The sequence below is a fragment of the Chanodichthys erythropterus genome, chromosome 13 (assembly GCF_024489055.1).
Source record: "Chanodichthys erythropterus isolate Z2021 chromosome 13, ASM2448905v1, whole genome shotgun sequence".
NCBI classification, from domain to species: Eukaryota; Metazoa; Chordata; class Actinopteri; order Cypriniformes; family Xenocyprididae; genus Chanodichthys; species Chanodichthys erythropterus.
In genome coordinates this window covers 25,335,342-25,351,222 of record NC_090233.1, presented here as the reverse complement: position 1 = coordinate 25,351,222, position 15,881 = coordinate 25,335,342, and the positions used below count along the sequence as shown (strand labels likewise).

Genomic DNA, 15,881 nt, shown 5'->3' with positions numbered 1-15,881 from the left:
ATAGCAATGCATACATTAATACCACTGGTTTACTGTCTAATTAATCGAAATTATTATTTATATTTTAGTTTGTATAATGTAATATTATTGTGTATTTTGCTCCAGACCTGTAGGTGGCAGTAAACTGGCAGCAAATGTTCCCCATGACACATGAGCAGTGGGCTTGTGTTTTGATTTCGGGGGCGACATGTTTTGCTGTTGTTGATTAAAAGTGTTGTTTTACTTTGTTTGTGCGTATCTTTTACCCACATATCTGTCTCTTACGTCGTAGTAAAGATGGACACGGACGAGGAGGGAGACAATAATGACTGGGATCGCAGTTTAGAGTCAGACATGCTGGAGACAGGTGGGTTCATAGCTGGACAACTATGTGAACTCCAGTATAAACATGTTAAAGTATTGCATGAGTATTATATCCAATATTTACTCAGTGCACACATGCTTGCTTAGTCTAAATGCACAGTTCAGTGTCTCATAACAGCTTTAGTTTGCTGTTACTGCAATATGAATAGACTGCATCTAACTGTCCTTATGTGATTTATCATTGCAGAAGGAAGTATCACTGACAGAGTTGCTTCCACATCTCAAAGAGTGATTCTGCACTTTGACCTGGACTGCTTCTATGCACAAGTTGAGATGATCCGAAATCCAGCCCTCCGAACCAAACCCCTTGGTAAAACACCACAGAGTGTAAACTTTAATAATTGATTCACTTAATATAAGACATACAACAAATATGTCCTGGTGCAGTTACTGAGATAAAACAGACAAAAACATATTAATGGTTCTGCAAAACAAATGAAATCAAAAATATACAAATGTGCACAGTCAAGTAATAAATAAGTAAACTAACTACTAACTCATCAAAATACTGAACTTGTTCCTATCCTTCTGATATATGTAATGTCATATATGCCTCTGTCTACATCTTTGGACTCTTTAGGGATACAGCAGAAATACATAATTGTGACATGCAATTATGTGGCGAGAGAATGTGGCGTGACCAAGCTGATGTCAGTGACTGATGCAGTGGAGAAATGCCCACAGCTGGTGCTAGTCAAAGGAGAAGATCTCACCCATTACAGAGAGATGTCCTACAAAGTGACTGGTAATTTCTTTTTTTGTAAAGTGTTTACATGTTTTGTAAAGTGTATATATGTCAGTACTGTTGTATACTAATATGTAGTATATGTAATTATAATAACAATATATTATTCTATAATTACATTTAAAGTATTTTTGTGCTTTATATATGCACACAGTCAAACCAAAATTTATTCAGACATCTTGAACATTTCATTCATTAATACAGTTTATTCACTATAGTGTAAAAAAAAAAAAAACGGTAATAAAATATGACAAAATCTCAGAGTTGGTTAGGTCAAAGTGTCTAAATAATTTTTGGTTCCATATTTTTATAAATTTTACTGGTAGTCCACTGCTTGAAGTAGTCCACTGCACCCACTAGTGAAAATATATCAATATAAAAATATTAAAAAAATGTCTGAATAATTTTTGGTTTCACTGTATGCAATTATAATAACAATGAATATATTATACTATAATTAAATTAAAAGTATTTATTTATTTATTTTTACTTTATATTTTCATATTATACACTACCATTCAAAAGTTTGGGGTCAGTAAGATTTTTTTTTTTTCTTTTAAGATTTTAAAAAAGAAATTAATATTTTTATTCCGCAAGGACTCACTAAATTGTTCAAAAATGACAGTAAAGACATTTGTAATGTTATAAAAGATTTCTATTTAATTGATAATAAGAAATGTTGCTTGAGCACCAAATCATCATATTAGAATGATTTCTTAAGAATCAAATGACTCTAAATACTGGAGTAATTATGCTGAAAATTCAGCTTTGCCATCACAGGAACCAATTCATTTTTAAAATATATACTAAAATAAAAAGCAGTTATTTTAAATTGTAATAATATTTCACAGTATTACTGTTTTTACTGTAGTTTTGATTAAAAAAATGCCACCTTGGTGAGCAAAAGAGACTTCTGTGCCAAAAGCATTAAAAGTTTTACCCACCCAAACCTTTGAACTGAAGTGTATATTTGCACAATTCTAAGTTAAATATCAGATTTTTATGAGTTTGTTTGATATGTATTAAGGCATACAAGCCAAGCCTCTCTGTTTGAACTGCCTATAAACTTTGACATTAAATTTATCTGCCCAAGACTTGCTGATGTCACACTGCCCCCTAGTGGAGAGACTGGGCTTTGATGAAAACTTCATGGACGTTACAGAAATGGTGGAGAGAAGACTAAAGGAGACCCGTATTTCAGATCTCTCCTTCAGTGGACACATATATAAACATGAATGTGAGTCAGAGCACTACTTCAAGCAAATACTAACAGTTTTAAAACCAGTGCTTATAGGCCATTGGTTACAATTCTTGTCTCGTAGTTCAAATTTTGCCGTTTTCATACCCGATAAGTGGCAGTTTATGAATCGGAAGTATTCAGCATACTCTTTTTCTTGTTGTTTTCATGTTCAATGGGGAATTGCTAGAGATGTCTGGTCATAATAAATGGTCATGTTCATCTTCAGGTGTGGCAGTTGATGAGGAGAACGCCCGTCTGGCTGTCGGCTCTGTGATAGCAGCTGAGATGAGACAAGCCATCTTCAGCATGCTGGGACTAACGGGCTGTGCTGGCATCGCTAGCAACAAACTCTTGGCCAAGCTGGTGTCCGACACCTTTAAACCCAACCAGCAAACTACCCTTCTGCCCTACAGCACTGCTGAGCTCATGAGCAGCCTTACAGGACTAATCAGAGTGCCTGGTAAGATGACACATAAGCTCACCCATAGCATGCCATATACTGTTTATATTCTGTAAACATTGGCTGTGTTTACAGGGATTGGTTATAAGACACGTGAGAAGCTAAAGGCTCTGGGTCTGGTCAGTGTGAGCGATCTACAGTTATGTCCTCTGCCTGACCTGGTGAAGGAGTTTGGTGAAGTGACCGCTAAAAGGATTCAAAACCTCGCCTGTGGCATCGATGAGTTTCCAGTCATGCCGGCTGGTCCTCCTCAGGTATTCTCCATTATTATAGATCGTTCAGGCGTAGATTCAACAGAATGGAGGTCTTGATCATGCAACTTAATATTCTGAGGGTGTTATTATACATTGATTATACATTTTACATGCTGCATGAATGCTGAAATCATCTGTAAATTAAATTATATATTTCAGTCTCTCAGTGACGAGGACTCGTTCAAGAAAATTTCAACATTAGAGGAAGCTGTGAAGAAAACTGAGGAACTACTCACCAGCCTGACTGAGAGGTGAATATTATATTGTAAACTAAAACACAATAGACATTTGTCTGGCATGTCTGTAGTTTGAAATCTCTTTAGGATGCACAAAGATGGCAGGCAGCCACACACATTCAGACTAACGATTCGCCGATACACAGTCACCAATCGCTGGTTCAGTCGAGAGAGCCGACAGTGTCCTATACCCAACCACACCGGGCTCAAGATCATATGTGGTACAGTTCTGCTCTTTCGCAACTGTATAATGCCTTTACTGTATGTACACAAATTATTTCACAATTCAAACTAATTGCGATAAACAGCAGTGAGGTGATTGTGACACATCACCAGATTTTTTTGTTGTGCTGTACTGTTGTTATTCATAGTTACCTTTCTTTATCTTAGGAAGCAGCGAGGCTGTGCCCCAGTTACTGTCATTGTCAGAGAAGCTCTTTCATAAAATGGTGGACACACGTGAACCGTTCCATCTGACCCTGCTGAATGTGTGTTTTAGTAACCTGCAGGCTAAAAGCTCCAGCAAGAGCTCCATTGCCTCTTTCTTCACACAGAAATCTCCTACAACAACAAAAAAGACATCTCAACAGCAGGTCAGTACATATGATTTTCCTCATTTTATTATTTTATTATTGATTATTCGTTTTCTAATAAAACATAATAAATATCTACGGAAGAAGATTAGGGCCAAGCAATAATAAAAAAATAAAACCTTCTCGAGATTAAAGTTGTTAAATTTCGAGAAAAAACTTGTTAAATTTCGAGAAAAAAGTAGAGATAAAATGATGAGAATAAACTCGTTAAATTATGAGAATAAAGTCATTAAATTACGAGAAAAAGTCGTTAAATTATGAGAACAAATTCGTAATTTAACAAATTTGTTCTCGTAATTTAACGACTTTTTTCTCATAATTTAATGACTTTATTCTCAACATTTTATCTCGACCTTTTTTCTTGAAATCTAACGACATTTTTCTCATAATTTAACGAATTTGTTCTCATAATTTAATGACTTTTTTCTCGTAATTTAATGACTTTATTCTCAACATTTTATCTTGACTTTTTTCTCGAAATTTAACGACATTTTTCTCATAATTTAACGAATTTGTTCTCATAATTTAATGACTTTTTTCTCGTAATTTAATGACTTTATTCTCAACATTTTATCTCGACCTTTTTTCTTGAAATCTAACGACATTTTTCTCATAATTTAACGAATTTGTTCTCATAATTTAATGACTTTTTTCTCGTAATTTAATGACTTTATTCTCAACATTGTATCTCGACTTTTTTCTCAAAATTTAACGAGTTTTTTCTCGTAATTTAATGACTTTATTCTCAACATTTTATTTTATTTTATTTTTTCGAAATTTATCAACTTTAATCTCGAGATGGTTTTATTTTTTTATTATTGCTTGGCCCTAATCCTCTTCCATAAATATCTGCATTTTTAACTATAAAATATATAAAATACAAAAAGTCTCACTGGCTTCAGTTTTCAGCAAAACTTATGGTAGTGCTTTCTGTTTTTCCAAATCCATCTCTGAACTTTAATGGGGCTTTATGAGTTTTTGAGATCTTAATAACTTTGATAAAATCTTATTAGGGACTATTTTTAATGATTCTGTTCACCTTTTATTTTAAATATTTATATGAAAATATACACTACTGTTCCAAAGTTTGGGGTGAGCAATATATAAATGTTTTAATGTTTTTGAAGTATTTTATGCTCAATCAAGGCTGCATTTATTTGATAAAAAACAATAATATTGTGAAATATTATTACAATTTAAAATAACTATGTATTTTTATATATTTTAAAATATAATTTATTTATGTGGTGCAAAGCTGAATTTTCAGCATCATTACTCCAGTCTTCAGTGTCACATGATCCTTCAGAAATCATTCTAATATGCTGATTTGGCACTTATTATTATTAATATATAATATATAATTTAATTGTAATGTTGATTTTTATCAAAGAACAACATTTGTTTGGAATAAAATTGTTTTCTAACATTAAATGTCTTTACTGTCACTTTAGATTAACTTAATAACTCACCCCAACATTTTGAACTATAGTGTGTTATTTATATATTATATATTTACTTACAGTTGCAGATGAGGTCTTGCTAACTGACAACTACATATTATACGCTAATTTAAGTCAGCAATAACAAAAAAAAAACAGCAAAAGTTAACAGAATCTGTCTTTTGCATTCACTAGGTGGAACCCGATCTCTGTGAGTCTGTTGCAAATTCCCAGTTTACTCAGGCAGATGTTTTACATAAAGAAGATAAAACATGGAACAGCATGAAACCAATAAAACACACATCGATATCTCCAACCCAAGAATCACAATCACAGCCACAAAATCTCACAATCAACCCCAAATCTCCCAGGCAGCCTATTTTTGAGCACTCAAGGGTTAGAAACATGAACACTAGAGAGTCTTGTATGAGCAACTTTCCAGAGGAGACATTGTGTTCCAAGCTGCCTCCAGGTGTCGATCCGGAAGTATTCAAACTCCTTCCTGACCACATTCAGATGGAGCTGATTTCCAGTTTTCAAAATGAAGACTCTGCACAGCTCATTTACGGACCCGCTGACACATCTTCCGAAGATGTTGACCCACCAGACCATTCCACCTTGGCCTTTAACCAACCAAGAACACCGGAACCCTGTGAGTCAACACTGAATTCTGCTTCTCATAACCATGAACTCGACAAGACCTTGTCATCTGCTCAGTCCACCTTGGAATTACATTCTGCGCTCATCAAAGACACAGAAAGTCATGATACCCCACCCACCACTGAAGCACCACAGTCAGATATCCCTGCAAATGTGGACCCTTATGTATTCTCACAACTTCCTGCTGATGTGCAAAGGGAGTTACTGACAGAGTGGAAACAGCAGAGGCCGGTCCTGAAAATCCCATCCAAACACTCGCATAAAATCTCCAGTGTCAGAGACAAGAAGAACGCTGCTAAAGGCAGCCAGTGTAACAACATACTGAAATACTTCAAACCCAACTGAGGACAGAAACACTTGAGCGTCGGTTTATAAAATCTTATTATTTTTTCATAAATGTTAAAAATAAGTATGTAAACCATATATTTGTAGTATAGTATATATTACAGAAATATGTCAATTCTGTCATGATTTGCTCACCCTCATGACAAACCTGTATGACTTACTCCCTGGGGATGCTGGGAAACAAGGTCATCCTGGGTGAGTAAATCATGACAGAATTTTCATTTTTCTGTGAACTATCACTTTGAGAATGTCAGATATATTTTATTTTGTTAATAAACTATACAATATATGTCTTTAAATAACCATTTTGATGAAGTCATTGAATACACAAGAGATGAACACTTTATGTTAATAGTATTTGCGTATTTCAAAATTTGGGCTCGGTAATGTTTAAATGTTTTTTAAGGAAGTCTCTTTGAAAGGCTGCATTTATTTGATCAAAAATACAGTAAAACCAATAATATTGTAAAGTATTATTACATTTTTAAATAGTTTTTAAAATTGGGAACCTTGAAAAATTAAAAAGGTTTCTCAGAACCTTCTTATGTTACTTATCCATTGAAAACATAATTTTGAAAAAAACATATCCTTTTTTGCATTCATGTTTTATATTAAACTTTCAATTTAATTCTACATTTTTTTTTTATTTTGGGTAGAAGTCTTACCAGAAAATAGTGGTTTATATTTTAAACCATCATTGCAAAAATAAATAAATATTGCATAATTAGGTCAATTTTAAGACCTTTATTAAAATATATATATTATATTTATTTTTATTTTTTTCTACTTCCAGTGAAATGGTACAAGAATTGACATATTGTCTTGTATTGATCTTACTTTAGTTTCTAATAATCTGGCAAATTCTTGTAAGTGGAATATTAAAAGACAGTACAAGTATTGGGAGCAACCGCAATAATATGCTCTATAAATGTTTTAATAGATATCCAAGAAAGGCCTAGGCATAAGAAGTGGGGTTTTACAAAAGCTGACTGGCAAAAATTTAAAGAAATATGTTGTTAATCAGCAGATTTAATTTTAATGGAGGGTGATATTGAGGAATGTGCATTTGGAGTTTCACATTTAATATTAAATGCAGTCTTGAATAGCATACCATTCAAGACAGTTGGAGGAAAAAGGAAAACGGTCCCATGGTGGAATGATAAATGTACAGAAGCTATAAAAGAACGAAATAATGCTCTGAAAATATTAAGAAATAACTTGAACCAGGATAGTCTATTTAAATTGCGGAGGCTTCAGATAGATGTGAGATTCTGCTGGGTACCTGCTCATGTAAATAAAAAAGGGAATGAGAGAGAGCAGACAAAATAGCTAAGAAATCGACGAGCAATTTTATTTTTTCCCTTTGGTAAAGGAGAAGCAAAGCAATCATTTTTTAAAAAAAGAAAGAAATGGCAGGACAGATGGGACATGGATAACAGTGGAAGGAAATATTATAGTAAACAGAAATGTATCAATGCACAGAGTGTGAATGGAAGGAATAGAAGGGAGGAGTCAGTGTTAACCAGAATGAGGTTTGACTACACAGGGTTAAATTAAACATTGTTTTTGTTAGGTAAAAGTAAATCAGATGAATGTATGGATTTGAAAATCATAGAAAGTGCAGAACATATACTGTTGCATTGTAGGAAGAGAGAATTGGATTAAACCAAAAGATTTGAGGGTGTTTTGGGAACAACAGGAGAAGGGGTAAAAGATGCACAGAATGCTGCTGTGGAATATCAGAAGGATAAAGGGGTATATTTTAGGATTTTTAGGAACTTTTTTTTTTTTTTTTTTTTTTTTGCATATAAAGTAGATTCATTGAGCTATAATCATGCTTCATAATTTAATACAGTAGGTGGCGGTATGCACCTGATAAGTCATGGTTGCAATCCGCCATAAAACTATAAGGAAGAAGAAGTAGTCTTGCGCCCCTTCCTCCTTCGCCCTCTCATCTCTCCGCCGCATCACCTTCCGGCACACCACTTCACTATATTCAGTGTATTATAAGCTCTATCTGACCGCCGCATCCAGCATTTTCTCCATTGAACATCACCGGTATTCAGGTCGTCTTTCAGAATGAAAGGAGCGAAATTAGCCGTGGTTTTGAGCCTGTTTTTGGCCTTCGTCCTGCTGACTGAGGCTGCGCGAAGCAAGAGAGACTCTAGCAGCCAGAACAGCTTCAGGAGGGCGGCAAGCGGCTTATACCAAACCCTCAGCAATATCTTCGGAGAGGAAAACATCAGAGCGCTGCACAAGGTACATATAAGATCATGCGATATTGTTATGCATCGTTAGGGCATCGCTTTGTTTGCAGGTGCATTAGATTAGAGCATACCGACATCACCAGCTGTCAATGTCCGTGTTTCAAAACCTAGTGAGATGCCTACCTAGAGAGCATTCTGTGTAAGGGCATCGTTCTGTTTATGTAGGTCTCTTAGCAAGTATCGCTTTATAATAATAAAAAAAACTGATAATAAATAAGTGATTATCCGATATTATATAACACCCGGCCAATAATAGTTATAATTAATAAATTCGGTCAAACGCTTATGAGAATTAAGTAATTTTGAAATAATTAAAAAACATATTTTTACAATTTTTATATTATACAGATAGAGAACTATGAGCTGTTGAGAATGCTGTCTAGAGTGTTTAATTTTTATCTTTTTGAAGTTTATCATAGGCTAATGTGGCATGAATGACTTTCCTATAAATATATTTATAGTTCTTTGATAGTTCAGTTTTGTACATATTTGCAGATACAGGATCATTTATCAGTTTGTGCATTACTAAATGGCCATAATTAAAAATACAGTGATAGATAATGGATAGTTACAGGTTTCAACTTAATAATTATTCTTTCTAAAAAATTCAAGAAAAAAAAAAGAAAAGAAAACAAAGCCTATATTTAGGACCATTACAATTTATTTGCATTGTCACATTTTTTTTTTTTTTTTTCACGAAGAGTTAGTTCACCCAAAAATGAAAATTCTGTCAAAATTATTACTCGCCCTCATTTCGTTCCACACCTGTAAGACCTTCGTTCATCTTTGGAACACAAATTAAGATATTTTTGATAAAATCCGAGAGGTATATGACTTGTCCATAGCGGGCCCGGCGCCACGAGGGGGCGATTTGTGCTCCCTCAGCTTCAATTCATCCCCTGAAACATGATCGATTTCAATCCTTTACCGTGTACGATCACACCGGTGTGATTAGAACATTCAGTGCGCCACTACTAAATTCAAACCTGCTTTCGCGCTGCTGGCGCTGAGCCAGAGATAGACGCGCTCAGTGCTTTTCATATTTCACAACTATTCAGTGTTTTCAACCACATAATGTTTATTTGAGGTTTCAGACATTTAAACAGACATTTATGAAGTACTAGGCTATATATAAAAAAGACATTTATAGTTTGTTAAATGCAACATCCATACACTGATATGAAAGCTGCAATAATCCTTTCAATTATTCTTTCGCATTTTTTATTCATATCAGCTACATTGCGTATGAAACAATAATGTTTACTCTCTTTTCCCAGTTCACCAGCCACTTACGTTTAGCCTATGTATTTCGGGAAAAATGGATGAATTTATGTGATGTCCGACAGATCCCGTTTTATCAACTAACATGATCATTATGGTGTTTAAACAACAAAACACATTCGCTTCCACATATTTGACAATCGGAATATATCATATAATTCATGATATAATTAATAAGGTTGTGAATATTTTGAAAAAATACCTGTCATTATTTGATACCTGTCATTATTGGCCGGCTCTTGCATCAGCATCACATGCATGCTTCGTGCTGCTCACGTGTGCAGCTTCGGCCAATGCTGAGCCGGCATTCGGATGTAAACACGGAATCCTTCACTGTGCTTACTGTGGCAATTACGTAAGGATAATGACAGGGAAGAGAGTATTCTCATTGTTTCATAACATTAAGGTCGAACCACTGTAGTCACGGCGATTTTTTTTTAACAATGTCTTTAGTACCTTTCTGGACCATAAAAATAATGTCACAGTGCAAGAAATCTTCTGTGACCCGTATATGTTTTTATGATATTAAAGGTGCTCTAAGCGATCTAACTTCCTGTTGATGTTCGAAGTGTTGTCAAACAAAACAGAGGCTAGCTAGACCCTCCCTCCTCCTCCTCCTCCCCCTCCCCTTCGTGCTTCCTGAAACAGTCATAAATGCGCATTTAAAATCATTCTTGTTGGTTATTGACTGGAGCGTGTTTATTATGATTCGTGGTCCAGGCTGCACCAGTTTGTTTTTGTTGTTTTTGTTTTGTTATATATATATATATATAATTTTTTATTTTTATTTTTTGCAGTTCTTCTCAAAAACTACAGAGAGGTTTGTCCATGGAGTCGATTCATTTTTGGACACTTTGTGGAAACTCTGGGTGGATCTGCTTGATGTTATGGGCATTGACTGTAAGTCTGGATCACACTTCCTTCATTTATGTCATATTATGTCTCCAATATCATATCGTCACTGTTTGTGTATGATGCAAAAATCACATCCTAAAGTTCTCTCCATTGTCTCTTTGCTTCTATTTCCATTCGTCTGTTTTCTTCTCTCTCCTCAGCCTCTAACCTGACTCACTACTTCAGCCCTTCATCCGTGTCCAGTTCTCCTGCTCGCGCTCTCCTCCTGGTGGCAGCCTTGCTGGTGGCTTACTGGTTCCTGTCCTTGTTCCTGAGTGGCTTCTTTTACATCCTTCACGCGGTGTTCGGCCGTTTCTTCTGGCTGGCCCGCGTAGCACTTTTCGCCCTCTCGTGCCTGTACATTCTGCAGAAATTTGAGGGCGACCCAGAGAAGGCGGTGCTGCCGCTGTGCTTCATCATGGCTGTGTACTTCATGACGGGACCGGTGGGAGCGTACTGGCGGAAAGGAGGAGGACCTGGAACTCTGGAGGAGAAGATCGACCAGCTCGATACCCAGATCCGCCTACTCAACATCCGCTTGAGCAGAGTGATTGAAAACCTAGAGCGCTCCAGTGACCAATGAAGTTTTTCCCCCCAGGCTAAGGGTTAGAGCTTGGGTTTGTGGGATGGTATGAGAAGAAAAAAAGGTTGTTTTTTATTGTTTTTTTGTCCCCTTTTTCTCAGGATGTCCCAACATTTTAGTCAGGCAAGAATTGTATGTGACATATTGTATGGAAATTTGATAAATTCTCCAGTTGATATACCGAAATGATTCCATTATGTTCACCCTATTGTTGTAGAATGTATTATCAGTGTCCATTTCTACTGTAGCCGCCCATTTTTGAGTAAATATCAGGACTTTTTTTGTATACTGTGGGTCTGTGTGTGTCTGCAAGCCTTGAGTTGAGTGTGTTGTTCCATTGCGTAGTGTTACGCCTTTTACATAAGCTTTTTTTGGGCAATTTCTGTAAGTGTGTGTGTTATTTATGAATCAGGAAGGCAATGCAATTGAGAGTTGATTTCGAAACACTCAAAGTGTGAAGAATAGTCAGTATCACTGTATTTTTTTCATCTCTCCTTTGTCTCTTCTTGAGGTCACCAGAGGTTACTCTGAGTTCAGGACCGATCGGCACTATCAGGGATCGAGATGTATGTGGAAATCGCTTTTAGAAAGCAGCTAGTCATCAGATTCATGAGGATATCTGACCAGTGTTCCTGGCAGCAAAATAACAGTGCTGCAATCTGCAACCAGTATCTCTGTCCAACTTCAGCTAAGAGAGAGAGATGTGCTTAAGATAAGTACATACAGGGTAAAACCTGGTCATGCACTTTGTTCTCAGCATGAGATCATTTTTTCAGTTGTATGTACCATTTTAATACACTTATAGAAAGGGATTGATTGAATAGCGTTTTAATCCCACTACATATTAGTGCTGCTTAGTGAATCATTTTTAAGAAAGTGGCCTATATGGTTTCGTCCACAGTTGAAATGCCTGTGCTAACTAATCGAACCTGTGTCCTATCTTCTGTGTTGCCTCTCATTCACTCTCATTCCTTTTTGCTCGTGCAGTGCATTTATTCCACTTTTTTTTAATTTGTTTGATTTGATTTTTTTTTTTCATTCCACTTTTTTGATTTGTCATGTTTTTGCGCACTCTGCTAAACCTTTGTAGCCAAAAACATTTGCGTGTTTTTTAATATAATTTGAACATTTAATCTCTGCTTCATTGCTAAAAATTACTGTAATTTAACTTTTTATACTAAATTATTTTTGAGAATTTATGAATGGTCAGTGTTAAAGTATATTTTCATTCCATAATACTTCTTTTTTCTTTTCTTTTTTTTTTAACAAAATTAGAACTGCTGTTTCTAAATACACTCTGGTTCAAAAGTTTGGAGTCAGTAATTTTTTTATTTTTTTTTGTAAGAAATGATTACTTTTATTCAGAAAGGATGCATTCAATTGTATTAGGGACGCACCGTCATGAAATTTTGGCCGAAACCGATAACCAATTTTAATTTTTTATATTTGAAAGCTGATAACCGATTATGTTGGCCGATAAATTCAATTCAACATTTTTATATAATTTGAGAGATTACAAAAACAAAAGTCTCAACATTAAATGCCATGTCCCAAGCACACAATTATAATGTTCTCATTATAATATTATTTATAATATGACAGATTTGCGCTGTATGTTGTATTTAACTGTATTTTCCTTTTTGAAGTAATTTCAAGCAATTCAAAAGCATAATGGTGGACAGTGCACATCTGAAGTGTCTCAGCTGAAGGAAATAATCCATTATTTACTGGATTTAATATATCGGCCAAGTTTTCTTATTGGGCCGATAATGAAAACATCAAAAATGAACATATACCGATATGGTGGCTGATATATTGTGTATATCCCTAAATTGTATAAAATTGTTGAATGCTGTTATTTGAACTTTCTGTTCATCAAAGGATGCTGGAAAAAAAATGTATACCAGTTTCCACAAAAACATTAAGCAGCACAATTGTTTTCAACATTGATAATAATAGGAAATGTTTCCTGAGCACCAAATCAGCTTAATAGTATGATTTCAGGAGGATCATGTGACATTTGAAGACCGGAGGAAATTTAGCTTTGACATCACAGGAAATTACATTTTAAAATATATTAAAATAGCAAAATGTTTTTAATATTTTATTGAAATAATATTTCACATTATTTCCGTTTATACAGTATTTTTGGTCAAATAAATGCAACATTTAAAAAAAAAATAACCCCAAACTTTTGAACGGTAGCGGTGGTGTTTTTGTTTGTTTGTTTGTTTGTTTGTTTGTTTGTTTGTTTGTTTGTTTTTAAACTAAGAACATTTTGGTTTTTGTGTGTATCATATTGTAAAAGTGTTTATTTTCAAATCAATTTGAAATCAGTTTTTTTTTTGTTAATTTCTGATGCAGCTAAATTATCATTTTTATATTAATGTATTTGTCTCCAGCCTATTTTAAATAAATTTGTCTCCTTCTGTTATTTTAAAGCTTTCATGAATTCCAAGTAAGAGTTTTGTGGCTTTTTGTCCCTGTGTCGGCATTGATGCCATCTTAACTCTTTTTTTTAAACATTGACAAAATTCACTTTTAACAGAAACACACATTCAAAGTGTATAGGCCAAAAATATTGATGACTCATCCTGCACTTCACTGATTTTAGATCTACTGTACTGTAACTCAAGCCTATTGGAAATCAGTGCATGCACCATTATCAAGAAGGCCCTTTTATCCTGTATGAATGTGTGAAGGATGTTACCTAGTTTATAAATCTTACAAAATAAGCACCAGCTTTTAAAGAATCTCCAAAAAGCAAACACACGTGTAATTGCAATGTACCAGCATTGTTGTAAAAGTACTGGGGACAACTAAGTATAATCACACATATACATGTTTCAGCAAACACTCATCTATTTAAAATGGTCATGTGTACTTTGCATATCTGTGAATGAGAAGCCACAGTAATATACCGTGGAAAATAAGATTTATTGTTTGCTGTGATGTCAAGCGTATGCCATGCAGCGTAAATGTGCTGAGTTTACTTGTAGAAATGTGTATGATGGATATTTTCCTACCCACACTGTGTTTCATAATTCATGTCAAGTCCTACATTTATTTGTGGAATAGTATGTATTCTGTTGTTACATCAAACATAAGGGAGATGTACTGACTCAATAACTGCAAAGACCCAGTTCTCTCTCACATTGTCTCTCCTGTTGACTGCGCCAGTGCCAATTATTGTGTGTTGAGGTTTTTGCCTCATTAACTGATTTGTATTAGAAAGCACTGAATCAGGTTTGCTTTTTGTACTGTATAATTTTTCATAAGAGTTGTTCTCCTGCAATGTTGCTTGCTGTGGTATTATTTGCGCTGTCTGTAACATATTTTTGTTTATGAAACTTAAATGATTTTCTCTAAGATTAAACGATGGTACAAAAATGATTTAATAAACGTAGTATACAATTTGACCAACAAGTCTGGGGAATTCGTTTTTTTATTTATGAAGATATTGACAATAATGGCATAATTTATATTTGCTCAAATTACAGTTTGATCGTTTTGAATGTTTATGAAGAAGTTGCTTCACCTCATCATTTGAATTTAGGAGGTTATGTGTGATGCAAGAGATAGGCTACTTGTTTAAGCATTGCTTCATTTGTCTGTTCCAATAGCCTCATGTGAACTCTAAAGCTCTAGTAAGTGTCTGGAGAGGGTTAAATCATGTCTGGTCTGACACAATGAAGAGTTTAAGCAGACATCCTAAATGTGCATGTGCAGTTCGGATGTTAAGGAGTTCTGTTTGCTTTGCAAAAATGGTTTGTGAGACAATCAGTGATGCTGAAGTCCGTCCAACAGATCAAACGCACAAATGAACATGAACTCTTTGATAACCCAGAGGTGAAAGCTTGTGACATTAGCTATACTTGGCAGTTGATTTTGCTATCCTCGTGCAATTTAACATAACTGTCACTCAGGTGAAGGTTCCTAAAAATTCTGTCTTATTTTTTTTCTCTTTTTCAGTTTGCATTGTCATAGGCACTTTGGATTTTCTTGCATATTGTTTTGTTTTGTTCAGCCAGATGCATCTCTTGTATCCCTGTGAGGGCTGATCCAAATGTTGTCTAAAAGGCTTATGTAATATACAGTATAATGATCAAAAGGAGGACTGTGCCTTTAAGACACCCATATTTGACTTGTATGCAATGTTGTGCATGGTTTCTTTTTTATTTGTTGTGCCCAGAGGATGCAGACTTGACCCAATTCCCATTCCTTTTATGAAATCACATTCTTAAAGGGATAGTTAACCCAAAAATGAAAATTCTGTCATTTACTCACCCTCAGGTTTTCCAAACCTGCATTCATTTTTTTTTTTTTTTCTGTTGAACACAAAGGAAGATATTTGGAAGAATGTTTTTTTAAACAAGCAGATCTCGTCCCCCGTTGACTACCATTTTTTTTTTTTTTTCCTACTATGGTAGTCAATGGGGGTGAGATCTTCTTGGTTACAAACATTCTTCCAAATATCTTCCTTTGTGTAAGATAGATAGATAGATAGATAGATAGATAGAT

The 15,881-nt window shown here is 34.8% G+C and overlaps 2 protein-coding genes across 3 annotated transcripts; both read left to right on the top strand.

Moving 5' to 3' along the window:
- The first annotated feature begins 170 nt into the window (after positions 1-170).
- On the top strand, positions 171-6,577 carry poli (polymerase (DNA directed) iota). 2 transcript variants are annotated; one of them, XM_067407256.1, is made up of 10 exons: positions 171-346; positions 551-673; positions 944-1,108; positions 2,202-2,345; positions 2,575-2,808; positions 2,884-3,062; positions 3,222-3,313; positions 3,386-3,519; positions 3,689-3,891; positions 5,526-6,577. In XM_067407256.1, the coding sequence occupies exons 1-10, from the start codon at positions 277-279 to the stop codon at positions 6,333-6,335; spliced, it is 2,154 nt and encodes a 717-aa protein (XP_067263357.1). In that variant the 5' UTR covers positions 171-276; the 3' UTR covers positions 6,336-6,577. The 2 variants fall into 2 exon arrangements, with proteins under 2 accessions (XP_067263357.1, XP_067263358.1); XM_067407257.1 differs by lacking the exon at positions 3,386-3,519 and having other exon boundaries at positions 3,798-3,891.
- Positions 6,578-8,269: 1,692 nt separating this feature from the next.
- On the top strand, positions 8,270-14,774 carry bri3bp (bri3 binding protein). The gene is made up of 3 exons (XM_067406515.1): positions 8,270-8,594; positions 10,681-10,783; positions 10,939-14,774. Exons 1-3 carry the CDS (start codon positions 8,415-8,417, stop codon positions 11,358-11,360), a joined length of 705 nt encoding a protein of 234 aa, XP_067262616.1. The 5' UTR covers positions 8,270-8,414; the 3' UTR covers positions 11,361-14,774.
- The last annotated feature ends 1,107 nt before the right edge of the window (positions 14,775-15,881 follow it).

What these genes read in the sequence shown, in the direction of transcription:
- poli (XM_067407256.1), top strand. Translation starts at nt 277, where the DNA reads ATGGACACGGACGAGGAGGGAGACAATAATGACTGGGATCGCAGTTTA. An exon ending in CTCACCAGCCTGACTGAGAG is followed by an intron (nt 3,314 to 3,385) that starts GTGAATATTATA and finishes AAATCTCTTTAG; the next exon opens with GATGCACAAAGATGGCAGGC. An exon ending in AAAAGACATCTCAACAGCAG is followed by an intron (nt 3,892 to 5,525) that starts GTCAGTACATAT and finishes TGCATTCACTAG; the next exon opens with GTGGAACCCGATCTCTGTGA.
- bri3bp (XM_067406515.1), top strand. Translation starts at nt 8,415, where the DNA reads ATGAAAGGAGCGAAATTAGCCGTGGTTTTGAGCCTGTTTTTGGCCTTC. An exon ending in ACATCAGAGCGCTGCACAAG is followed by an intron (nt 8,595 to 10,680) that starts GTACATATAAGA and finishes TATTTTTTGCAG; the next exon opens with TTCTTCTCAAAAACTACAGA. An exon ending in TGATGTTATGGGCATTGACT is followed by an intron (nt 10,784 to 10,938) that starts GTAAGTCTGGAT and finishes CTCTCTCCTCAG; the next exon opens with CCTCTAACCTGACTCACTAC.